Genomic DNA, 26,477 nt, shown 5'->3' on the forward strand with positions numbered 1-26,477 from the left:
GAGTTTATTTATTTGAAAGAGAGTGAGTGAGAACGCAAGCAGGGTGAAGGGAAGAGGAAGAAGCAGACTGCCCCTGAGCAGGGAGCCCGACGAGGGACTTGATTCCAGGACCCCAGGATCATGATCCAAGCCGAAGGCAAATGTCCAACCAACTGAGCCACCCAGTTGCCCTTAAAGTATTTTTTTAAACAAGTGGCAACAACATAAAGTTTACCGTTCATTTGGAGTACCAGCTTTGAAATTACTCAATTTTTAACTAATTTCAAATTTTTGAAATAGTAACAATATTTCAAATTTGTGCATACTAAAGGTTTTATTTTATCCAATTTTGAATTTACCTTATCCAAATACACTTACCAAAATGCATTAGTCTTTCCTTCTTCTACTGCTTTGTCAATGGGCTCCAAAGAAAAAATGCCATTTGGGTCATCATTAGCTTCAATTATCACTGTAGCTATTCCATATTGATATACCACTGTGTCACCTAAATTAAAAAGTCAAAATAACAAAGGAGTAGTTAAGTTGCTGTTAAATTCATATTTTAAATTAAGAAGTTTTATAATGAAGTTCAAATTTCAGCAAGCATTTCCTCACTGAAGGTCATAAATAAGAGAGAGATGCCTAAACAAGTTTAATGTGACTTGTCTTTGTGGAAATGTTTAATTACAGGAGACGTACTTCATTGAAAAACACACATGATACTTTCCTATGGGGCGCATGGGTGGCTCAGTGGGTTAAAGCCTCTGCCTTCGGCTCAGGTCATGGTCCCAGGGTCCTGGGATTGAGCCCCGCATCGGGTTCTCTGCTCAGCAGGGAGCCTGCTTCCCCCTCTCTCTCTGCCTGCCTCTCTGCCTACTTGTGATCTCTGTCCAACAAATAAATAAATAAAATCTTTAAAAAAAAAAAAAGAAAAACACACATGATACTTTCCCTTGCAATAGGAATATTGCTTCAACAGTTTAATTAGAAATCAAAAACATAGTTTTATCTAATTCCAAAGTTTTGAGGTAGATTGATTTCATAAAAATAATAAAAGGATCATCCCATAACATAAAAAAAAACTCCAGTTCATATTAATTGGAATGACTGGCTTGAGCATTTCCCTTTAAATCTCTGTCTTCAGGCAGTAGTTTGATCCTGTCATACATAGAACAAAGCAATCTTTATCGTGCTGAAATTGATTCCTCCACTTGAATTCCGTCCAGAGTGTGTCAGTCCTATTACTACCAAGACATCAGTTCTCTTCTCATCACTTCCCTGAGGTCCAAAGCTCTTCCTCTTTGCTTCTCCTGCTCCCTATGCAAGCAAAATTCCTCCTCACTTTTTCTCAACACTTGTTAGTCCTCAGGACCAGTTCAAGCAACATCTCTCTCAGGAATTCTTCCTTGAATTCTAAAGTTAAGGTAAGAACATCTCCACTGTGTTCCTGTAGCACTTCCCACTTTGTCAGTCTATCATAACAATTTTCACATTAATTTAGTAACCCACACACAAACATGCACACACACATACACATTTTACTGTAAGATCCTTGAACAAATCCTTCTTAATCACTTCTATGCCCTAGGAGAGTAGAGCTCCATAACTGGTACACAAAATTTATTTATGAATGTTAGCTGAACTGAAAGAAAGAAAACTTTCAAAATCAGAAGAAGGCAACACTAAAACTAAAATTATAAAATCAGAAATTACATATAGCAAACCAGCACATTAAAAATAATTTATATAAATATACAACTGTATTCAAACTTACTTGATAATTAGCCAATGGAAAGAGGGAAAAAAATAAATAAATAAAATCTTTTTTAAAAAAGAAAGATGGAAAAAACATAAAAAATAGATAGTAAATCATTGTATAGAAAATGCTAACAATATAAAGTAATAGAAAACTAAAAATAATCATAAAATTGAAGAAAAACAAAAATAACAAAATCTAATTTTGTCAGGGTTCTAGTATCATGTGCATTTGTCATGCAACATGTCACAGGTGGTACTAAAAACTCACTCTGTCTCTCCACAGGGAGAACAGACAATATTTAACAAGGGCTCTGAGGATGGCCACATCCTTTGATCCAATAATACAATCTAGGATATACACCATGAACAGTAAGTATCAGGCACAGATACCCACTGCCAGCATGAGGTCATGTTGGAGATGCTGCTCGTCCAGCCCTCCTGCCATTGATCCCCTCAGGCCCTCGATGTCATGACATCATGAATGAGGAGAGAAAAGTGGAAGATAAAGAACACAGAAGGGATGTAAAAGCACAAATTATGTCATCCAACTCTTCGTAGCTAAAGTCATTAGATTCTCAGATGCCACCACATATGGAAAAATACTGAAGACAAATGCAGTGGCAGTATACTTCAGTCCAGCCATCCAATAACACCTCTCTCTCCATCCCTTTCTCTTCCAATATCAATTACATAGTTCCCCAATGATGCATTCTACAAAATAAATGCCAACCCTCTCCTTGTACAGTGATTTTCCATTCTCTTTATAAGAGGTTTCGACGTTCCAATCCACTACTTTAATCATAATGACATTTTGTTCCTGATAAGAGTTTGAGCCCAGTGACATTTCGACCTCAGAGATGTTTGGGACACAATAATTTTCCCCAGAATGACACCAAAGTAATAAATGGAATCAAGAACTTATTCCTACAGTAAATGATATTAAAACAATGGCATTTCTTCATCTACTTTCTATACGTGACAGCAAAATTTTCTGTTTTTCACTTTTATATTACCAAAATTATTTTTACCTGTAGCAATTTCTTTCATTTAAATTTTAGGACAATGATTGAATTCATCAAAATGTTTTTTGTCTACATAAGGCCTAATTTGTGGGTTTTTCTGCAACTGCTAAATTTCTTTTGTGGACATTATGCTACAAAGTTAAATTGTTCCTCCTAAGACAGTAAGATGATACTTTGTAAAATTTTATTACTAAGTCCTGTGAAAAATGAGAAAGAGAGAAAGGAAATAGACAAAACCGAAGAGAGATAAAGATAGAGAAAATGGTGGAGAAATGTAGCACAAACAAAAATTAAGTGATCTCTTTCTTTTCATTTTCCTCTTTCGGAATATTTCAGTCCAGAAGCTACAAGGTAAAGCACAGACAGGCATTCACTGTAAGGGTGGACAGTTGCGGCATGACTGTGACCCAGCACAAGGAGGGGTAAGGAGGGCATCTCCACAGGAGGAAACCTTACTGTTGGATGTTGGAGTCTGAGTGGAATAGAAAGGCATCCACATGGGGGGAGAGATCCTAGAGCACAAAGCCAGAACACTTGCGGGGTAAGAAAGGCAATCTCATTGTGGAAGGAGGGTGAAAGAAGGCATGAGAGTAGGTCCAGGGGACTCAATCAAAGAAGTAAATATATTAAAAATAATGAGGGCTGAATTTCACACTCTTCAAGAAGGGAGGGATAAATATGGAAAGAAAGAAAACTATAGCAAACCCTGTGATAATAGGCAGAAATGGAAACACTGTTGCGAACTCATGGTTTTCAATATATAGTTGGATATAGAACTGCAGATATAAAAGTGTAGGTATATGTATATGGAAATACATACCTACATAAAACTGTTCCCAATCTCTGTACACTAGAAGGGCCTAGAAGGAGCATCACTCAGTAACAATAAGTTCACCTAGTGCCCAGATTCTGGTTTCTAAATAGCATCTTCACTAAAAGGAACCAGGGCTTCTTGGAAAAATGACTAATTTCAGGGTTGTGACAGGAAAAGTATGAGTTTGGAACAGCTTGCTGTGCCAGGAAGTAAAAAAATTTTCTCATAATAATAGGGACCTGTCAAAAAGACAAAAAAGTCCCCTCAAACAGGCTGCCACTAGCCAAATCTGGGAAAATTTGACCACCAGACCAAAAAATAATAGTGAAATATAACTCACTGCATTAAACAGAAATCATGAGTCCATACTGATAAAGGGTGAAAGTCTGAGGAGTTACATGGTATTTGCATAATGCATCTTCCCCACAAAATATTTACTAGTTTCAAAGAAAAAAGTACAAGAGAGAAGCCTGGCAATCACCACCTAAATTGTGGTCAAAGTAAACACTGCAGTAAAGGGACAAAACAATATCACATGTCAACTGAAGAGATGGGAAGAACAGAATCAATTCTATGAAAACCTGAAACTAATAATAATGGGGAAACATCAAAGAGACCCAAAATGGAAGATGTTCTACAAAATAACTAGCTTGCAATTTCTGTATTATAACAGTCATAAGGAAAGACTGGGGAACTACTCCAAACTGAAGAGATGAGAGACATGACAACTAAATTCAATGCATGATTTTACTAGAAAGGACATTATTGGGACAGCTGGAGAAATCTGAATGATGTCTCAAGCAATTACTATGTTAATGTTATCTTCCTGATACTAATGATTATACTGTGGTTATGTAAGAGAATGTCTTTGTAGGAAAAATGTACTAATGTATTCAGAGGTGATGGGATATTCTGTCTTCAACTGATTCTCAAAGTGTTCAGAAGAAAATAGCTCTTTGTACACTTAAATGAATAAATATAAAAACAAGCTAAAACCTCTCCAATTTGCTAAAAGTCGGGTCAAAATATTCTAGGACCCAACTACTTAAGTCCAAACATCCTGCTTCACTTATAGTACAGAGAAGAAGAAAGAGCCCATCTTTTTCCCCCCGCAAATTATCATTCATTATGGCTACAGCTCCAGAGAATTACCAAACAGCCACCTACAGAATGTGGCTTCCCAGCCAATATGACCAGTGCCAAGCTAGAAGATCAAGGGCTTACAGAATACTGATGCCCTAAGACCTAGGATTACTAAACAAGGCTCAGGGTAGCTTTAGCTAGAAGATTTCTATTCCTTACATATCATCATACTTTTCTCCATGTGCTACATTGTGGAAAAAGATTGAAAACAATGCCACAGAGTATACCAGGCACATGAAGATTCAACACACATTCTTCACTCTTTCCCTCAAGAAAGCAATAAAATACGCAATTCTGCTCTCGAACAGTCATCAATGACAGTTAAACAGTTAATGTCATCTTGATAAAAGCACTAAAACAACAGGTCTGCCGTAAAAATATAATTTATTTACCTGTTGAATTAAAGAGGATAATATAAAAGGGCTCATCTGTTTCTGGGATATCATCTTCATTAATAATTACAGATATCTCCTGCTTTCGACTTCCAACTGCAAAAACAAGTGCTTCTCCTTTTTCAATGGGAACAAAGTCTCCATCTCTTGCGGTAGCCTTCCCATCCATGGTAGCATACTGGACGGTGCAGGTAGCATCAACAGATCCATTTCTGAGAACTGTGAAGTTAGCAATCTCACCTTCCCGAACTCTCACCACACGGGGTTCTAAAATATTGATGAAGAAAAGAAGGAACATGTGAGCTTTTCTGATCCCATCTATATATTTTCGTATCACTTTATGTTTCTCCCTGCCCACACAACAAATACCCTCCATTGTGTCTTTGCTTAAAGATTCAGCTCTGGTGCCAACTCCTCCATGAAGGCTTCTCTGATGACTTCTAGTCAATAAGCTTCCCTTGCCTTAATTCCTACAGAAGCCACTGTCTTCAACTTCTAAATAGTCAGTAAATTAGTTGAAATCTGAAATCCTTGGTCTACTGTTTCATATACTTCATTTCCAAATCTAGATTGTAACTTCCTTGAGAATAAGCCCTGATACCTTATATTTTATTTTTGCCACAGCGGTTAGAAGGCTGAGTACAGGACTAATTCATGATATACATGTTAACTGGAGGTTGAAAATATGAAGCAATAAAATTCAAGAGCTTTAAAAGATTCCTGCAATTGTAAATTGAACAGCTTGCAAAAAAGGGCTTAATAAAGCATTAGACACTGCGGCACCTTGTGGTTCAGTCAGCTAAGCGTCTGCCCTCAGCTCGGGTCGTGATCCCAGAGTCCTGGAACCAAGCCCTCATTGGGATCCCTGTTCAGCGGGGAGCCTGCTCTCCACTACTTGTGTCACTCTCTCTTTCTCTCTGCGTCAAATAAATAAACAAAGTCTTCATAAAAAAAAAAAAAAAGGGAAGGAATTAGATACCAATTAAGCTCACAAATAAAACTAAAAACTCTCACCTATAGAGAACAAACTAATGGTTAGCAGAGGGGAAGTGGGGGGTGGGGATGGGTGAAATGGGTTATGGTATTAAGAAGTACACCAGGTGATGTATGGAAGTAATGAATCACTAAATTGTATACCTGAAACTAATATAACACTGTATGTTAACTATACTTGAATTAAAATAAAATAAAAACTAAGAAATGTCTTGGGTGGCAAAAGAGAGTTCTAAAGAAAGAATTAAAATGCAGGAATGGGGAAGCCTTAATTTACATGTCCATCAAAGATGAGTTTTTAAGTAAGTGAGCATCTGTTAGGTATAATACCCAGACCCTGAACTGGCTACACCATGAACTGGAAGAAATTTCATGGAAGAGTATCCTTTCTTGCACAAACACAAAAGAAATACCTTGGAATTTGAAGGCAGAGAAAGAACAAAGCTAATAAAACAGTACTTGTTTTTTTTATTTTCTTTTTCCTTCACGAGACCTTTAAAAATGTTTCTTGGGGTGCCTGGGTGGCTCAGTGGGTTGAGCCATTGCCTTTGGCTCAGGTCATGATCTCAGGGTCCTGGGAGGGAGCCCCACATCAGGCTCTCTGCTCAGCGGAGAGCCTGCTTCCCCCTCTCTCTGCCTGCCTCTCTGCCTACTTGTGATCTCTCTCTCTGTCAAATAAATAAATAAAATCTTTAAATAATATATATATTTTTCTTAAAACATCAAACGGATTCAAAAATGATCATCCAAACAAATCATGAAATCATATTCAAACAAGCTTCCATTGTGCTGTATTGAAAATGTTCAATTATAAAAGTTATTGAAAACATATCTATCTACTGTTTAAAAAGATGTAAGCTCACTCAAAAAAGATAGCAACACCACCTGCAAAATAAATGGGATCATCATTTCTTCTAATCCTCAGAGTTGCAGTTGTTTTATTTCCTATTTTAGCTCCTCCAGTGGCATTAAGTAGAGTAATGGTAAATTCTTCCATTTCCTCTGGAATCTTTTGGAAAATATGACACATGTTTTAAGTTAGGTGATTTGTATAAATAATTCCATTATATATTCCTAAATTATTTTTATCTTTTTAAAAAATAGTTCTATTAATGACAGGACTAAGGTCCATCACCATTTCTGATTCAAGTAGGTCTCAGACCCAAAAAAACATTCTAATGTGCATATCATCCAAAAAGTCACTTCTTTCTGACTCATAAAATTTGATTTAAAAAAAAGAGATATTTTGCCTACAAAATCAAAAAATATAAATACTACATAGGTCACATTATTTCTGTAAGAAGATGGGATATATGTTATTTACAAGAAAAAAACAGAAAAATTAATTTTTAATCCATTTAGAACAGAGCTCATAAAAGTAACAAAAGCTGAGCTAGTTCTCAAAGGCCTCTTACAAACCTCACTGAAGCTTCACCCATAAAGACCTCATTCCCATGTCCTACCAAGATGAGACTGTCCACCATCTCTGAGCCTATATAAATCTCTAGTTGGACACTGTTTCTCTTTCATTCTACCATGTAAGCTGGTGTTCTCCATATCCTAAAATAGAAGACTGTTGGAATTTTATGTCTCAAGGAACAAGCCCAAGGGAAAGAAGACAGGCTTCTGGGACCATTTAAACACAGCTCTGCTCAGAAAGGTCCACTCCCATTGTTCCTAAGTTCTTTCTCTTCCTTACCAATAAAATGACCACCGCCCTGGGTCCATGATCTATCTGATGATTGTCCTGATTCTGAGAATGCACCAATAGGATATTTGGTAGATGGTACCCTTGGCTTCAAATGGCCAAAGTACAAGCTGAGAACTTAACTTCACCTTGAATCCCTGATATTTAACATCTATGCAGTGTCACTGGCAACTGTAAGTTCTAAGAGTTGAAGATGCCTTCAGGGAAACCAAAAATATTTCTCTCTTGGCTTCTATTTAGACATTATCATACCTGCATTCTTTATCACATATTTTCATGACAAAATATATTGCCAGATATCTAATTATTAAATAAAAAATAATTCTTAAGCAGTGACAACAAATAAAGAGAGTTACATATGCAACACTTACCTCATCTGGAAGAGAGTAAATGGTGATGTTTTTTGAAAATTCCTGATCTCCAAAGAAAACAGTCCCTTGGACAGGAAATACATCTTGTGTAAAGTCTGGACTAACCACCCATGATACACTAACATCACCGAAGGTGCCTCGATTTCTTATTACATCATAAACAGCTGTGAAATACAAATGTGTATAATATATATGAATATATATTTAACAATTCTAAAATGATGAGTAAAGAAACTGCTCAAAAAACAAAAGTAAAAATAAGAACTCTTTTTTTTTTTAATTTTTTTTTTTTTTTAAGAACTCTTTTTAATAAAAGTCAATCATTTGCTTAGATAGCCTCAAGTTATGTATCTAAATGTAGTAACCTAGTCTCCTTTCTTCAGGTATAAAATTTATAAAATAAATGGACTTGATCTTTTCTATCACAGTTTGGGGTTTTAAAAATCATTCTGCACAGGGAACAGAATGGGGATTAATTAGGTGGACCTATGACAAAGTTCTACAAGGATATATGCTAAAAGCTTCTAGAGGAAGTTGTGCACTCAAAAGTAATTGTCTCACCTGACAGACATTGCTCTAAAAATAAGGTCCTTCTCATTTCAGGGCACTGCAATAGCTCCCTACCAGTAATTCTCAGTTTTAAAGTCTTTCTTATTTGACTCGCCTCATTCTTCGGTTTTTGACTTCTATCACAGATGGTTAATTAAAATCAAAATATAACTGAAATCATCAGTTATCACCACAATACTGATGTAAGAAATAAAAACAGCAATTCTAAATATGATTTTTAAAATATTTATATCTGTGCTATATGTAATTTTTAAGGCAGATGGACAACTAAAAGTATTCACTAAAGAAATAAACTAAAAAATGACTAAATTCCTCTTCAGTAAACAGTACTAGAATATAAGAAGCAGAATAAATTACCACTATAGGTATCGTCTCCTTTACTTTCATTTATCATAACAATTAGATCATCAGAGACAAATTCTATAATCCCATGAGGATCATCATTTTTTAGAATCGTTATGTTGACAACCGTAGCACTTCCCAACTTGCTTTCCCGTTCACCATGGCTGCTGAGGACCACCCAATAGTGTTCATCCAACTAAAATGAACATGTCAAATTAGGAAAAATATAAAGTTGAAATTTTAAAGCAAATAAAAATGTATCTATTCAAGAATATTACTACTGTTTTCCAGAAACATCCCACTGACAGAAAAAAACAAAAGAGCTGATAACTATTCCTAAAAAAAATTGTTTAACATTCTCCTACCAATTAAGTGAGATATCGGATATGAAAGTATACATTATCCAAAAAGGGAAAAGATAAAATCATGATGCTATACTAACATAGTAAGAAGACTGGACCTTATCACTGATGATCTAGCCATTTAAGTTAATAAGAGTAAATAAAGTAAAATTAATTTAAAAACTACTTATGTATTGGTGTACAAACACAATGGAACAATATGTGGTTCCATTAATATAAAACTTAAATTTATTTTTTTAAAGTGATTTTACAGAAAAACTTCAGTTCAAACCCACATCATTAAAAGTTCAAACAGGTGACATAAAATAAAACAAAACATAAAGCTTAAAGAAGATGAAAACTGATCACAATCATTTCATATCATTTGGTATTTCTTTATGTAGGACAAATGTACATAATTCAAAGTTGAATGAATCTCACTTTGTTTTTTAAGCTTTTTTTTCTTTTGCAAATGTAAGGACCTCTCAAGCCTTTCTTGTTCACTTCTGCTCCTGTATCTTCTTATCAATGTTTAAGATATTTATATTCATAATATACTAGACACTATCAGCTTTCCACAAAAGCGCATGAAAAAGATAAAAACCTGTACCTCTGGTATTCCATCCAATCTTGTTAGCAACGTGATTACAATCTCCCATTCCCCAGGTTTAAATTCTAGCACCCCTGTGTTTCCATAGAACTCATTGCTATCTCTCGGCTCTACTCGGTAGTGTAGAAACTGCTTCACCAGAGCTCCCCTGGATCGGGTGATGTGGAGCTCTACAGATTCACCTTCCTTAAAAAAAAACAACAACAAAAATCCATGGAAGTTCAAACTCTTCAAGATTGTTCTTCTGCAGTTGTAAGTACCAAATAGACTGAAGTTTCTTTCGTACTTACTTTTATAACATAAGGTCCTCTGGATATAGGAGAAAATTCAAAAATTCCCCCAGGATCATCATTTTCCAAAATAATTAGGTCACAGCTAGTATATCCAGATTTTAGCACTTGATTTTCCACACTGACCCTGGAGAAGTCAGAAGGAAAAAAAGGAACATGCTACCTATAATCTTCATACTGAATTTTGCAGCCTTATTTACAATATTTATAACACTTCCGGATAATGAATATGAAGGTTATTAGGAGTTGAAATTTAAACTGAATTTAAGTGTACTAAAATTATATAAGATCAAAATATTTTTTACTCATAATATTTATGGAAGAACTTCTATTCCTGAATTCATTACATCTTTCATATTTGACTGAAATCAAATATTGCCTAAGTACACCAAAAATATTGTCTAAGTATACCATAAAATAAGTAATCAAAGGCTATAAATGTATTTTGATAAAGAACAAAATCTACAGATTTGTTTACAGTTTTATGAAAATTTAATTTGTAACATGTAGTTAGAAAATACATTTAAATAAAATTGCTTTAACTTTACATGCACTTGAATTTTTAAAAATTTTTAAATTTTTAAATTTTTAAAAATCTAGTGACATAAGGGGCGCCTGGGTGGCTCAGTGGGTTAAAGCCTCTGCCTTCGGCTCAGGTCATGATCTCAGGGTCCTGGGATCGAGCCCTGCATCGGGCTCTCTGCTCAGCGGGGAGCCTGCTTCCCTTCCTCTCTCTCTCTGCCTGCCTCTCTGCCTACTTGTGATCTCTGTCTGTCAAATAAATAAATAAAATCTTAAAAAAAAAAAAAAAAAAAAAAAAAAAATCTAGTGACATAAGATTATACTAACTAAATAAAAGTTGGATAACTGCACAGACTAAAACAAGCCACACTGATCAAACATAAATGAAGTTATGATTAGATTTTAGAAGTATTTTGTGACCTTTCATATAATTCTATTCACCTCACTTTTAACTTCACTTTTTGTTATTATAAAAGAAAATATAGAACATATGCCAAAAAAACATGGAATAGAATGGATCTGAGATGCATGACTTGTTGAGCAATTTCTATACAGCTCTCAAAAGAACATATTTAAAGAAAAATTGTTTTATATTTCTGGTTTTTATGGTCGGTGTATAATTAGAATGATCAAAGAGACTGGGACGCAGGGCTCTGGGAGTTTAAAAGCCTGCATACTCTTTGAGAATTCTCAGACCTGCAGTCTGCTCTAAACCTTCCCAAATGTCACTTTCTGTCGAACCAAAAAGTACTCAAGATCAGACCTCAAAATTACAATGAAGCCACAATTAATATGTAGAAAAGACAGCTCAATTCCTATGTGATAGAAAATCAGAATTATCATCCTTCTCTAGCTTTTGGAAATCTGACAACCAACACCTAGCATACTCGTGACCGCAGAAGAGACAGCCCAAATAATAGGATAGTTATTTGTTATATTGTTAATCCAGTCATGTGATTTTTCACAGTAAATATACCCATATTTCATACATGCTCCCCTTACCATTAGAAAATGAAATGACACACAAAGCATGCGCAGGCATCAAGCAAAACTTCTCAAGACCTGCGGTCATGCAGAACCACAGCCTTGTCTAAAACAATGGCTTGAAAAGCAAAAAGGTTGAACAACCAAAACCAAGGCATTATTTTGTACACTTACCCAAAATACACGACAAACCTTTCAGTTTCTACCCTGTCAACACAGAAAGAAGTGTGGGAGCGAGAAAAGGAGACAGAGACACCATTTGCCAAAATCTCACTAATACTGCTAGAAATTTGAACGACAGAGGAAAAATAAAGCTAAAGAAAGCTTTCCGTTTTTTTTCCCCCACAAGCTAGTAATGTTCACTTTATGGGAATTCTGCACACTGGCTTCTCTGCTATTGACAAATGCTAGCAAGAGGTTCAGCAGTTCCCACTTAGGGAAGATGACCCCATGGCCAGCCAGCACGTCAACACCCACAGAAGACATTCCTTTCCAGGCCTGCTCCAAGGCACTGGGGTCTGCCAAGCACTGTGCGTGCTCACAGGCCACAGCAGCTGAGCAAATCTCACTCAGCTTGACTTATAATTACTTAGTAGCTTTAGTGAGGTTTTAAAAAAAAAAAAAAAATCTTCACCCTCAGACCGAAACCCAGTTATTCTTTGAAAAAATAAAAAACTCTAGAAGCAAAGAAATACATACCTTTCATCAATTGCATAGAAATATAATTAAGAAGCCATAAGATAGCATTTTTATCTTTTAACTCTGACAAATATTATTTAAATAGAACTTCGTATCAGGAAATCTAAATACTTTTCCAAATCCCCAGTGTAATGCATTTTCAAACAGTCTTGAAAAATACATGTCAACATGCACAACCCCAGGGCTTCATTTTTAAGGTCAAATGACACTATTTATAAATACGGGTTTATACACAACATATATGAAAATTTTTCTGAAATACACTGGCAATGTGAAATTTTTTTCTGATTTGGGGAAAACTAAACAGTAAAATATTTTTAACTGGCATGATACTGAAAGCACAAACTGTTTAACTCCAGAGCAACTTTTATCTATACTAAATATAGAGAATTGGCATTTGAATTTGACTTTAGAGAAAGTATATAAGGTACCACAAAAAAATCGCTTCTCAGCCTTTTGGCTAAGATCAAGTATAAGGTACTACAATAAAGTGTTATTTCTGTTGTATTATTATATCATAACATCGTAATAACACTTACTACCATTCATTCTTTCATTTTAGTTTTGTTAAAAATTTGTAAAATCGAGATGAGGTTTAGATAAAACATGTAATTTTTAATTTTAGATGTTATTCTCACATTTATTTAATTAAATATGTCTTAGAACACTCAAATGTTATTGGCTCATTCTTACTCATGTACAATTTAGATAATATAAGTAAACACTATTGCTAATTGAATTAAAACATTTTAATATAAAATTAAATGAATTTCCTATATTTGAAAAGAGAATAACCATTAATTTCTGAAATACTCTAGCCCATGATTTGTATTTCCTTGTGTATTGTTTTTGCCCACAGGAGAGAGAGAAATGAACACTTAAATATTATATTTAATTTAAAGGTTTATATGATCGAGTTAAAAAATGACTTTTTTGGAAGAATACAAAAAGTATTCACTATAAAACTTTCGAAGGTGAAATTTAAATCATTCTTTAAACACTTAGCCAAAGCAGAAACTCAGCTAAGAGTTTTTATGAATTGCTAGATCTTTGGTTAATAAATGCTGTTCATTTCTTTTTTCTTTTTTTTGAAGACTGCTCATTAATTTAATGAGTACTCAAACCTAAAAAAAAAAATGATAATTCTCAGTTTTCATTTACATTACATTTCACTGATTTTTTAAAGTAATTTGAAATACCTTTCCTTAAGATTTAATGTGAAATACATGTTAAAAGCATAAGTCATTAAAATCAGACATTTAGACAGTGTGTCTATTACATTTTTTATTTTTTTTATTTTTTTTGTTTGTGTGCTTTGTTTTACTTTTTATGTAAAAGGGAAGTAAACAGAATTCACTTATGAAAACAAACAAAATATACAGCAGACACTTAGTAGATTTGTTCCCTACTTTCTATATTTTTCTTTGACATAAAAATAAGATGTTTACACAAAATACTTACAAAGAAAAACCTAGTGGTAAAATATAGATAGGATCAGGGGTTCCATAAAATAATACACTATTTCAGTCCTGATTAATATAGTATAAGATAATGCCAATTGAATTTATATGTGATTTTTATTGTTTATAAAATATGAATTTTGCAAAGCACTCCAGTCACACTAACCTTCTCAAATATGTATCAACTTTAATAATAGATAAGCTTGGCTTTGATTTTTTTTTTTTAATTAACTGACATCAGTTAAACACAGAACTTTTTTTCACTTTTGGAGGTTTTCTGAATTACTGAAAAAAAAAAAAAATCTCTCTGAGACCGTAGTATTTTCCTAATATAAATTATCCACTGAGAAATGTTAAGTAAATCCTTATTATTAATGAAAAAAAGCCTTAAATTTGTATTTTTGATTTTCTGTAAAGTGTGTATTAGTGTTCAAATTCTATGTTAAAAAGAGAATTTCATTATATTAAGATTAACGCTTTCTTTTTACTCATTCAAAAAGCTTTAATCCCCTCCCCTGCTGAAAATGAAGCAGACACAGCTGTTTGTTTAACCTAACATTTTTTATTTGTTGCTGCCTAGTTTTTTAATATAGCAACTTATTAGCTATGTTTATGTTATATCTGATATCCTTCAGACATTCTCTGTGCAACGTTTCCTCATAATGAATAGCAGGGTAAAAATTCACTATGTCACAATACTCACAGTCTAACCAGAGCCATCAACAACAACAAAAAAAGTCAGAATCCCAGCAAAATGTCATCTATTCAGTTTTTTCTCTTTACTTCATATGGAGGAAAGAATTTAAACAAAAAACAAAATTATTTCAGAGAACTCAAACATATATAAATGTTACTAAAAAACATAAGCTAAATGAATTATTACCTGTCTAGAGAAAGTGTTACTGTCTCATTCATTTCCGGTGTGTCATCAGCTTTGACTGTAATGTTGATTGTTGTATCACTTTGCCCAGATAAAAACACAACAGAACCATTAAAGGGACCTATATCATCCAGGGTCACTGCTTTTGAATTAAAGCCAGAGGGCTTCAAACTCCAATAGACAGTAGCCTGGCCATCGGTTCCATCCCGATGTAAGGGAATGTATACCTTATTTAAAATTTAAAAAAAAAAAAAAAGAAAAGAAAGGAACAATTTCTTCTGAAATATATGCTAACAAATTATGTAAGCTTTTCAGTTAGTGCATGGCCATGTTATTACATGAATATATGTATTCTGCATAGAGAGGCTAACTATTAAATAACAATAAAATATAACTGAAAATATCTTCTTTTAATAAAGCATATAAATAATTTTAGATATAACTTTTTATTAGTTTTTCCTAATCACATTTATCTGCAAAACTGCTCCCACTCAAAAATATCCCTAACCTGTATTTTGTCTTAATAAAAGGATATTTTAAAAGCCAAAGAACAGTGAAAAAAACCACAGAACATATTGGTTAAATATGAAATTTTCATCAGAGTTTCTCCCCCCCCAAAAAAAGAATTAATGTAATATCACAATATAAACTGAAAGATAAAGTTTTATAATTAAACCTAAAAAATGATGAAAAGTTCATCTTAAAGTTATGGAGGCAAAAATAAGAAAATAATAATATAAATAAGAACAAGAAATGTTTCTAGCCAATATGATACATGCAATAGAAATAAACTGAGATACTCAAATAGTTCTGGGTGACCTTGGGCAAGTTACTTAACCTCTCTGACCTCAATTTTCTCAAGTGAAGTGAAGCTAGGACTTCCCCATTTTGCAAGTTTGTGGAGAAAATTAGAATGCCTCTCCATTATATAAGCTAAATAAATGGCAGCTTTATAATAATTCTGAAACAAATTATTTTTGGTAGTTTCACTTAAGTGCAGGACATTTCAAATACAGAAAATAGAAGGATCATTGTAGATAATGATAAAGATTTTTTCAAATAAAGAATATAAATGAAAACAATGGTAGATACACTATTCTTTTAAAGCCCCTAAAAAACTACCTTCTCTGTTCTTTGTTTTTTAACACAACCCATTTTGAAAAATAGAAGATATTTTCCTCACTAACCATTCTGTTAATCTGACTATCAACAGTCAGGGCTGGAGACTAGTAAGAAAAATAAGATACTTAAGAAAGACAAAAAAATCAAGAGTCACCGAGGGAGTGGGTGTGGCCTGGGCTACGGATGGGACAAAGAGAAAGAGAACTGAGGGAAATTTCCACACTTTCTGTTTCCCAGAGGGGAAGAATATAGGTTTACAGAGCCCAAAATTTTCCCTCAAAACTAATTTCCCTCAAGGGAAAAATATGAAATGGTAAATTGACAGCAGATAATGAATAAAAGAAATCCACTCTCTAAATGTTTTTAGTTTTTAAGTTTTTAGAAGGAAATAGTGTTTTAATAAAAAAAATACAAAAATCGGAACCATCTTGAAGAATGAGATACTCTGCCAATTTCTAGAATCAAATATACAAGCAAAGGGAGTCACGGATACCATATTCCGACATAAGACTTTGATAACAAAAACAATTCTCCTCTTTTCCCATCTGAACCCAAACCCACTTTATTTTTTTTTTATTTTTTTTTATTTATTTGACAGAGAGAAATCAGAGCTAGGCAGAGAGGCAGACAGAGAGAGGGGGAAGCAGGCTCCTGCTGAGCAGAGAGCCCGATGCGGGGCTCGATCCCAGGACCCTGAGATCATGACCTGAGCCGAAGGCAGAGGCTTAAACCACTGAGCCACCCAGGCGCCCCCCCAAACCCACTTTAAATCAAATCTAAGTTAGGAGAGTCTTAGAGAAGGTTTCAGGGATAGACCGTGACTCAGATAATGGTAAAGCTGAAAGAGTCATCCCTAGATAAATGGCAGGAAAATTCAATCAGGGTAGGGGGCATGTAGGGGTGCTATGTTTATGAGTGTGCATGTGTGTGTGTGTGTGTGTGTGTGTCCACAAAAATTTACCCATATATAAAAAATGTGTCAGATCTGGCATTCCACAACTTTCCCACCACCAAGTGGAATGGCAATCCAAGTGGATCCCTTCTGCCGCTAAGCACAGAACCCAAGGCAGCCACCCTAGTCCTGCCCAAAGCAAGCATGAGCAACGCTGATAAGTGCAATAGGTCAGGGATACCTGCAATACATGTGACTTGGTCAATAAAAAATGAAAAATTATGTTTGGCTATCACTCTGGCAAATGTCATAGCACTACCTAAAAACATCTACATCAAAACACCCAATTCTGGCCATGAGCAATTAATTCTAATTTTATTCTAACAAATATGGCAAAAGATGAAGGAAAAATCACATATTCATTAGTTACTTATATCAAATGACACATTGAAGACTTGCTGTAAATGGTAAAGCTTTTCAAGATCTGTTAAGTCTGTATGTTAACTCTACAAAAAAGGAAAACTGTCTATGCCTTATCTCAGACCCATTAGGGCTCATCAATAAGAAAAAGCTTACTTACCACTTCAGCAGCAGAATCTTCTGGTTCATGTAAAATGATTGGAAGATTGCTTAGGAAGCCAATTTCTCCATTTGCAATGTCTGGAGTAACCACTAAAGAAATATTTTGGATTTTCCCAAATCTAGGACTTACAGGTGGGATTGGGGGAATTATGTTCACCAACTCCACAGTTTCCAACTATAATAAACAAACACAAAAAATTTAAAAGAAGAGAAATTTTTAATTAAAAAAAAAATCTTAATAGCATGGGACAACAAAATAAATAAGTAAAGATCACAAACTTGGCAACTTCATCTCCTCTTTCAGTCACCATCCTACTTCAACCTCCTACACTGGCTTCTTGAGTTTTTTGTTTTTTCTCTTGTTATTATTCCCCAGCGTTTTTTCTAAGCCCTTTATCTTACAATATCATACCCTCTCCCTAATAATATCTCGATCTCTCCTGCGAATTCCAAATCTTTCTAACAACTGCCCCTGGACATCACATAAATATCACACAGACACCTTACAGTTAGAATATCCAAAATAGAAATCACTACCTCCATGTTCCCTCACGACTAACATCACCAGCACTACCAACTGCTTTTCCTCCTTAACACCTGTACCCAACTATCTTGACCCTAAAGGCAAACTGAGAGTTGCCCTACGTCTCATTCTTCTCTTCCACTGACCCACACTTCCAATCAATCACCCACTCCCCTTCTATGCCAGAGAAAACTCACTATCAGAAGATCGTTCAAAACTCCAAATGTAACCTAACATGTCTCTCTGTTTAAAGAAAAACAGCATATGTATATCACACAGTATCTCTGTGCCTAATGAACATGACCACTAGAGTAACTTCCACATTATTCTCATCTAGAATAGCCTCCCTTCATCATCACGCAAGTCCAAAATGCGCCCAGTCTTAAAGATCGGTTAAATCTCCCCCTTTCGTGAAAATTTCCTAGTATCTGCAGCCCCTTCTATTCTCTTTCTGAACTTTTACAACTGCCCTCCCTAAACTTAGAACTTTATTATAAATTTCATATGTTGCTTGCTTATCATCATTTTGTAAATTCCAGACTTTTACTTCCTAACATAGCCCTTGTGAGTCTGTGTTCTCCTTCTTAGCATTTCACCATGCCATGACACAGACCCAAAACTGCAGCTGAAACACAGCAAATGCTTGTCAACTCATCCCTCTAACACAAAATATAGGAATCCTAGTATATCACAAACCTTCAACATCTTAATATTCTAACTTTCCAAAATTCACCTGATCAATCCATACCATGTTCACTTGAGGAGTATAAAAATAAATAATTAATACAGGACTGCAAAAACAATAAAGATTTTAAGCTGAAAAGCAATTCTGAACTTAGTAACATATTATGGATCTCCCGCTCTTTAGAGCCCTCTGATAGGCTTTGTAATGTGGAAACAATGCCAATAAGTAACTACCAGAAGAGACTTGTGATTTAAATTGATTTTCCACAAACAGGAGTAGTTCTGATCCCACACACAATGTCACATTTTATGACAAATGATATATATTTTAAAGACAAAAGCAAATGCCCTTTTAAAATGTCATGCATTTTGCTTTATGAATGGATAAAGAAGATGTGGTGTATATATATTTAATGGAATACTATGCAGTTATCAAAAAAACCCCAAAATCTTGCCATTTGCAACAACATGGATGGAACTAGAGGGTATTATGCTAAGCAAAATAAGTCAATCAGAGAAAGATAATTATCATATGATCTCTCTGATATGAGGAATTTGAGAGGCAGGGCGGAAGGTCATGGGGGAAAGGGAGGGAAAAATGAAACAAGATGGGACTGGGGAGGGGGACAAACCATAAAAGACTCTTAGTCTCAGGAAACAAACTGATGGTTGCTGGAGGGGAAGAGGGTGGGAGGGATAGTATGGTGGCTAGGTGATGGACATTGGGGCGGGTATGTGCTATGATGAGTGCTGTGAATTGTGTAAGAGGGATGAATCACAGACCTGTACCCCTGAAACAAATAATACATTAAATGTTAATTTTTTAAAAAATCACATTCAGGAGGGGTGCCTGGGTGGCTCAGTTGGTTAAGAGTCTGACTCCTGGGGCACCTGGGTGGTTCAGTGGGTTAAAGCCTCTGTCTTTGGCTCAGGTCATGATCTCAGGGTCCTGGGATCGAGCCCCGAATCGGGCTCTCTACTCAGCAGGGAGCCTGCTTCCCTCTCTCTCTCTATGCCTGCTTCTCTGCCTACTTGTGATCTCTACCTGTCAAATAAATAAAAAAATAAAAAAAAAAAATTAAAAAAAAAAAAGAGTCTGACTCCTGATTTCATTTCAGGTCATGATCTCAGGGTTGTGAGGTTGAGACCTATGTTGGGTTCTGTGCTAGATATGGAACCTGCCTAAGATTCTCTCTGTCTTCCCCCCTTCCTCCCCTTTCTAAAAATAAATAAATATTTTTAGTATTTTTTTTTTAATCTAAAAGTCACATACAGGAGAAAGATACAAAAAAAAAAAACCCTCCATATTTTGGTAGTCATTTGAATAAAAGAAAAAAAAGAAATTAGACTGACACATTTTGTCAAATATGGTATGTAGTAAAATAAAATGTGTAATTCTTTAGTATACTACATTTACTTTATAAAATAAATAAAATGTAAAGATAAATAGTAAAAACCACATATCTGTCATTCTTTCTAAAGAAAAGAAATAGATATACATGTAAATTTCTATTTATCTTTAAAAATATTACAAAGAACAAATAAAATGTACATATTATATATATAGATAATACATATATTTAATTTATATCTATATTTAATGCATATATAAAATGTATATAAATATAAGGTATACATTGTTTGGAGGCAAAGATGTTTCTAAAATACTTGGTCATGCGTGAGTAAGCATGTGTCTGTGAATGAACACTCTCATTCTCATACATTCACCAAGAGCTAAACTGATACTACTATTCAAAACATCAGGATATTTTTACTCCAAAACTTTCTAAAAAGAAAGGAGGAAAATAAGTAAGTCATATCTCACATTTATACAAAAAAATAATTCTAAGTACAGGATTTTTTAAAAATACAAAGAAAGAAGATACAGAATGCTATGAAATGAACTGATCAAAAGGAAAATGCTAATTTTCCATGGCTTATTTCCTAGTCTCTAAGGCTTTTTGTCTGGGTTCCTTAAGCATCTGCTAAATCAAACTGCCCCATTCATAATGAGTCGTTCTTTGCTTTCAGACAGTTTGCAACTGGGACAGCACATTAGCAAACCCCAAGCCTGCCAAAAGTTGTATCTCAGACTAATGTATTTAGCTGAGAGGGTTAGTGAAGAATGAGGAGCTCATGTCTCAGATTCTCCTTTCTTCAGTTTCATTCAACTTTCCATGCAGAATCTGATGCCTCCTATTCTTGAGTTGCTCATCCATTATGTACTATACAAACTACATAACCTTCTAATTTCAACCAGCCTTCCAGAACCTACAGCTGTTTTGAACCTCAAGGAATTGTATGGTGACTAATAGTGTCTTTTTTTTTTTTCCTAAACTGTTAAATTAACTGTCTGCACTCTAAGACCTTTTGTTTTTTTAACTGAATACAGAGAACTAAAAAGAATTGAGTCTGGAATTAGTGGTGCAAACAGATTTCTAAACCGGCATCACCAAAATTCAGACACTCCACACTTCTTTAAGTTTTCCCTGACTTTTCAAGTAGCATCAAGAATAAATTCTGCCATGCTCATATACAACGCTGAAAATAGCTCGGATAATATCTGATCCACAGATGGTCCTCAATAAAGTTTTGTTGACAAAGAGATTCTCTGCAGCTACTTGGATAGATGTACCAGATATTTTCAAAAGACTAAAAGATTGATAGAAAGGTTACTAATATTGGCACAGATATAGGGGGTCTGTATCCACAGTAAAAACTGGTCTTGAGGCAGCATGAGAAAAGAAATCAGAGAGCCAAAATGGGAACAGAAAAGTCCTCCAAAACTCAAAATCAATAATTAAACTCATCTCATACCACTACAATAACTACAAGAATGCCAGGATGCCTAGGCCTCCATGAAAGTAAAAGCAACTGTGTAAAATCTTTGCTTTATTTCACTTGGGTTCATAATTTGGTTCTCATATCACTTGTGCCCTATGCAAGACTGGAGACACACAGAAGGGGGAACTGAAAACTGACATACCTTAAATGTATGTTATGAATTTAAATATTTGTGCTCCACCAGAATTCACACACTGAAAACCTAATCCCCCAGGTAATGGCACGTGGAGATAATTGGGTCATGAGGCTAGACCCCCATGATGCAATTGATGCCCTTATATGAAGAGACACCAAAGAGCTTGTTTCCTGTCTCTCTCCACTATGGGAGGACACAGCAATAAGACACCAGTCTGCAAACCAGGAAGAGAGCTCTCACCAGACACTCTCCATGCCAGCACCCCGATCTCGGACTTCCCAGCCTCCAGCACTATGAGAAATAAAGGTCTATTGTTCAAGCCACCAGCCTACGGTATTCTTTTTAGCAGCCTGAACTAAGACAATGTATATCAATGACAGTGCTCTGAATCCAGAGGACAAGGACAGCGGAAAAGGCAAAGCACAGCGCTGATACCAAAAATAAAAGCAAAAACTCCATCAAATTCTGAAACTCCTCGTAACAAGTTATTTTCTCCCAGGGACTCTTGAAAACGGCTAAGTTTGGGAAATGCTGCCCTAAGTGCAAACTGGTGAAATTAGTTATGCACTTTCATGTATTATCAGGCCCAATCTTAAAACATTGTGACCTCCTTTTTATAAGGCCAAATGTATACCTTTTTAAAAAAATTTCTAAATATATCTTCACATGTGTTCCGATAGCAGCATTCTAGTCCCTTTAATTTCTTGCTCAACATGGCCAGGGCCAGGGGCTCCACCACATGCTCAACTCCACTTCACAGGTACGGATGCCCCATCTGGCCACTCATGTCACAAGAGCATCCCACAAGCCACAGGGGAAGCAGACACCACTGTGTACAAGGCCATGTTCTCTTCACCCATCACTCCAAGAGAAATTCAGGGGTCCTCCAAGAATGGGTTATTCTCATAGACAGAAGTATGCATCACATCATACCTTCCCCATTTTGAGGCAACACAAAATACCAATAAAAAAATAACAAAAGATGAAGAGGGCGCCGGGTGGCTCAGTCATTAAGTGTCTGCCTTCGGCTCAGGTCCTGACCCCAGGGTCCTGGGACTGAGCCCCGCATCGAGCTCCCCGCTCAATGGGAAAGCTGTTTCTCCCTCTCCTACTCCCCCCTGCTTGTATTCCCTCTCTCACAGACTCTCAGTCAAATAAATAAATAAAGCCTTAAAAAAAAAAACAAACTAACAAACAAAAAAAGATGAAGAGCAGAATCTCCTAACATTAAGTGGCAAAACCTTTGGAAACAATGGCAAAATGTCTTCCTATGAGTACACATATTACAAAGAGGTATCCTCTACATACTGATAAATCTTATAACTCCATAACAGGTCACCTACTAGACCCCTCTACCTGGAGTCCTCAAAAAATATACAAATGGGGGGCGCCTGGGTGGCTCAGTGGATTAAAGCCTCTGCCTTCGGCTCGGGTCATGGTCCCAGGGTCCTGGGATCGAGCCCCGCATCGGGCTCCCTGCTCAGCAGGGAGCCTGCCTCCTCCTCTCTCTCTCTCTGCCTGCCTCTCTGCCTACTTGTAATCTGTCAAACAAATAAATAAATTTAAAAAAATATATATGGGGCACCTGGGTGGCTCAGTGGGTTAAGCCTCTGCCTTCGGCTCAGGTCGTGATCTCAGGGTCCTGGGATCAAGCCCCACATCGGGCTCTCTGCTCCGCGGGGAGCCTGCTTCCCCCTCCCCCTCTGCCTGCCTCTCTGCCTACTTGTGATCTCTTTCTGTCAAATAAATAAATAAAATCTTTAAAAAAAAAATAAAAATAAAAAAATATATATATATATACAAATGGTACAAGCATGAGCAATGTCCCAGGTGAAAACATACAAAAAAAGACAAGAGTCTTCAGAATGAAAGGGCCTACCCCATCAAGCACCAAGCAAAGTAGGAAACAGTCCTGTGGAATTCAAAACACTGAGAAGATAAAAAAAAAAAAAAAAAAAAAAGCTCTCAGGGTTAACAAGCAAGTTACCTAAAAAAGGAAATAATGTCTTTCCCTTCAAATTTCTCATCAGCAACTGTGCTATAGAACAATACCCTCCAAATTCTGAAGAAAAAAGTATTTATTTTTATTTTTTTAGAGAGGGGGAGAGAGAGAGAGAGAAGGAAGGAGAGGCAGAGGGAGATGGAGAGAGAGAATCTCAAGCAGGCTCCACAACCCAGTGCAGAGTCCAACACGGAGCTCAATCCCACAATCCTGAGATCATGGCCTAGGCCGAAATTGAGAGTCAGATGCTTAACCAACTGAACCATCCAGGCACCCTGAAAAAAATCAATTTTTTTTAAAGATTTTATTTGTTTATTTGACAGACAGGGATCACAAGAAGGCAGAGAGAGAGAAGGAAGCGGGCTCCCCGCTGAGGGGAGCCCGATGTGGGGCTGAGGCTCGATCCCAGGACCCTGGGATCATGACCCGAGCCGAAGGCAGAGGCTTTGACCCACTGAGGCACCCAGGCGCCCTGAAAAAAATCATTTTAATCTAAAAATTTCTACCAAGCCAAACTATCAATGTGAGTTTAAAGTTTTGTTTTTAGTTTTTCAAAGACTCAAAAAGTTTACTTTGCATCTTCCTTTTTTGCACATGTATTTGAGGAAGACACTACAACAAAAACCAAACACAATCCGAGAAGGAAAAAGCAAGAAATCAAGAAAATTCGGGACCTCAGTAGAAACCATCCCAAGCAGCAGGTGTGAAGCAAGCATAGAAAGCAGTTAGTACAGCTAACTCACCATCCAACATGTATAAGAAAACTGGAAGCTAGCATGTAGTGAGGATGGCATATAGAAAGGGAGCAGTTAGAAATACTAGAGAAAGCAGCAAAAACCATAAAACAAAGTCTAGGCAAAAATATGAGACCAATTTAAATGTGCATGATTCGAAAAAATTAATTAATATGAGACTTCATTTGATACATATTTCGGTTAGTGAAATATGTGGAGATAAAGGATTATAAACTCTTTATCAACCCATTCACACTTTTGAATTTCTATTAAATTTATTTACATAACCAAAATTTGATAAGCATCCTTTATTGCTTTCTAATTTTCAGAATCAACCAATAACAAATGCATGGAAAACATAACCACACTATCATAAGTGAGTGCAGATTTTTTTTAAATTTTGGCAATAAAAATAATGTTTTGTTAATAAAAGGTAAGAGGTAAGAAAGACAAAGTGGAAGAATATGTTATAGGGCCCTAACTTATTTTTTTATTTTTTTTAATTTAATTTATTTATTTGACAGAGATCACAAGTAGGCAGAGAGGCAGGCAGAGAGAGGGAGGGGGGAAGCAGGCTCCCTGCTGAGCAGAGAGCCCAAAGCGGGGCTTGATCCCAGAATCCTGGGATCATGACCTGAGCTGAAGGCAGAGGCTTTAACCCACTGAGCCACCCAGGTGCTCCCCTAACTTCTTTTTATTAAGTAGATGAGAATCCAGAGATTCTATCTATAGTTAATAGACAAAGAAACAGATTTTTTTAGTATGTTATTTTAAAAATCTACACAATTTTTCTCATATTGCTTTATTTCTGAAATGCCTCCCCTGCAGTATCCCTCATGAAAAACAGTATTTATCCTATAAATCCCATTCCTATCATATTTTCCTAAATCAACTCAAAAGAATGGTGGATCTCTTTCTCCTACTCTCTCTCAATCTCTCCCCTACCTGCCCTCCTCCATTAACAATCTGTGTTACTCCATTTTGTCATCTGTTATTTTCCGACCTGCATTTCAAGTTGGTATACTTTTATTAAAGTATTAACTTTAGTAGGACCCTTGTTTTATTCATCCTTATACGGCTTAGGAGCAGACTCTTTCTCTCCTTGGACGCCCTCAACAAATTGTAGTAACTAATGGTAGCAACCAAACCATCAATGTGGCAAGATAAAGGTTAGTTAACTCCCTCACACAGACAAATACATTTGCAGTTGAACCAAAGTTGAAATTGTTCTAATCATGACAGTACCTTTACTAGAAAGTGGGCCCCATTCTGAAGGAATGCATCATTTCTTATTGGTAGTTTTGTGGTGACTTGGATTTTTTGTTCTGGAAAAATGAGGTTATTTCTCCTGGACATATTTAAGATGCCATCTTTTGCTCGCAAAGGGTCCACAGCTCCAGCAGGAATATAAAGGGCAGAATAAAGCATCTTTACATCTCCTTTTGTTCCTCCTCCTCTTGTAAAACTCAGGAATAAATATCGTTCACCTGGGCTGCTTTCAATCTTCTGGTTTTCCATAGGAAAAAATGTTATTAGGCCGTAAACATCATCACTATCCTGAATGTAGAACAAAAGCTGCAGATAAGGAAATAAAATATTAAAGTGTAGAATTCTCACATCTGAGAAGACCAAACAATTGATTTTCTAAGCTATTCTGATTTTTAATAGTTATTTACATATCATGTCTAAAGATGATCACTTTTTACATGTAATAGAGTAAAAGATGAATCAAAAAACAGATTTGGCAACTTTCCTAATTTATTGTTTGTGGAATTTTTTTGAAGAGTAAATTTTTTATTTACGGAAAAGACCATCTTGAGTAATGGAAACATACATCATTTCTAAAAACAAGTGTTCTTCCTGTTGCACCCACCTAGACATAAAAGTGATAAGTGTGATCAAATTCTTTGGCTCTTCAGTAACACAGAAATATTCACACAAGTAAAGCAGAACAACTGATCTACCTCTGCTGGCTCGCTCACTTCTGCACCTCCTCGTACTGTATGAGGCAGAATCCGAAGTAGATAAGCTTCTGCTTCTTCTGGAAGATCATCATTAACAATAGTAAGAGAAATTGACG

General features: G+C 35.7%; 1 protein-coding gene across 1 annotated transcript in view; it reads right to left on the reverse strand.

The window, feature by feature from the left end:
• ADGRV1 (adhesion G protein-coupled receptor V1) overlaps positions 1–26,477 on the reverse strand; it is a gene marked incomplete at its 5' end in the record, with an annotated part of 491,204 nt that overhangs the window by 453,854 nt on the left and 10,873 nt on the right. The window contains 12 exons of the mRNA XM_080804325.1: positions 358–484; positions 5,109–5,375; positions 6,987–7,110; positions 8,181–8,344; positions 9,108–9,288; positions 10,044–10,229; positions 10,334–10,460; positions 12,014–12,046; positions 14,882–15,105; positions 17,473–17,649; positions 25,643–25,972; positions 26,362–26,466. Of these exons, the coding sequence (XP_080660451.1) occupies positions 358–484; positions 5,109–5,375; positions 6,987–7,110; positions 8,181–8,344; positions 9,108–9,288; positions 10,044–10,229; positions 10,334–10,460; positions 12,014–12,046; positions 14,882–15,105; positions 17,473–17,649; positions 25,643–25,972; positions 26,362–26,466 (2,045 nt within the window). The remainder of the gene's footprint in view (positions 1–357; positions 485–5,108; positions 5,376–6,986; positions 7,111–8,180; positions 8,345–9,107; positions 9,289–10,043; positions 10,230–10,333; positions 10,461–12,013; positions 12,047–14,881; positions 15,106–17,472; positions 17,650–25,642; positions 25,973–26,361; positions 26,467–26,477) is intronic.

Source organism: Martes martes, assembly GCF_963455335.1.
Source record: "Martes martes genome assembly, chromosome: 5".
Taxonomy (NCBI): Eukaryota; Metazoa; Chordata; class Mammalia; order Carnivora; family Mustelidae; genus Martes; species Martes martes.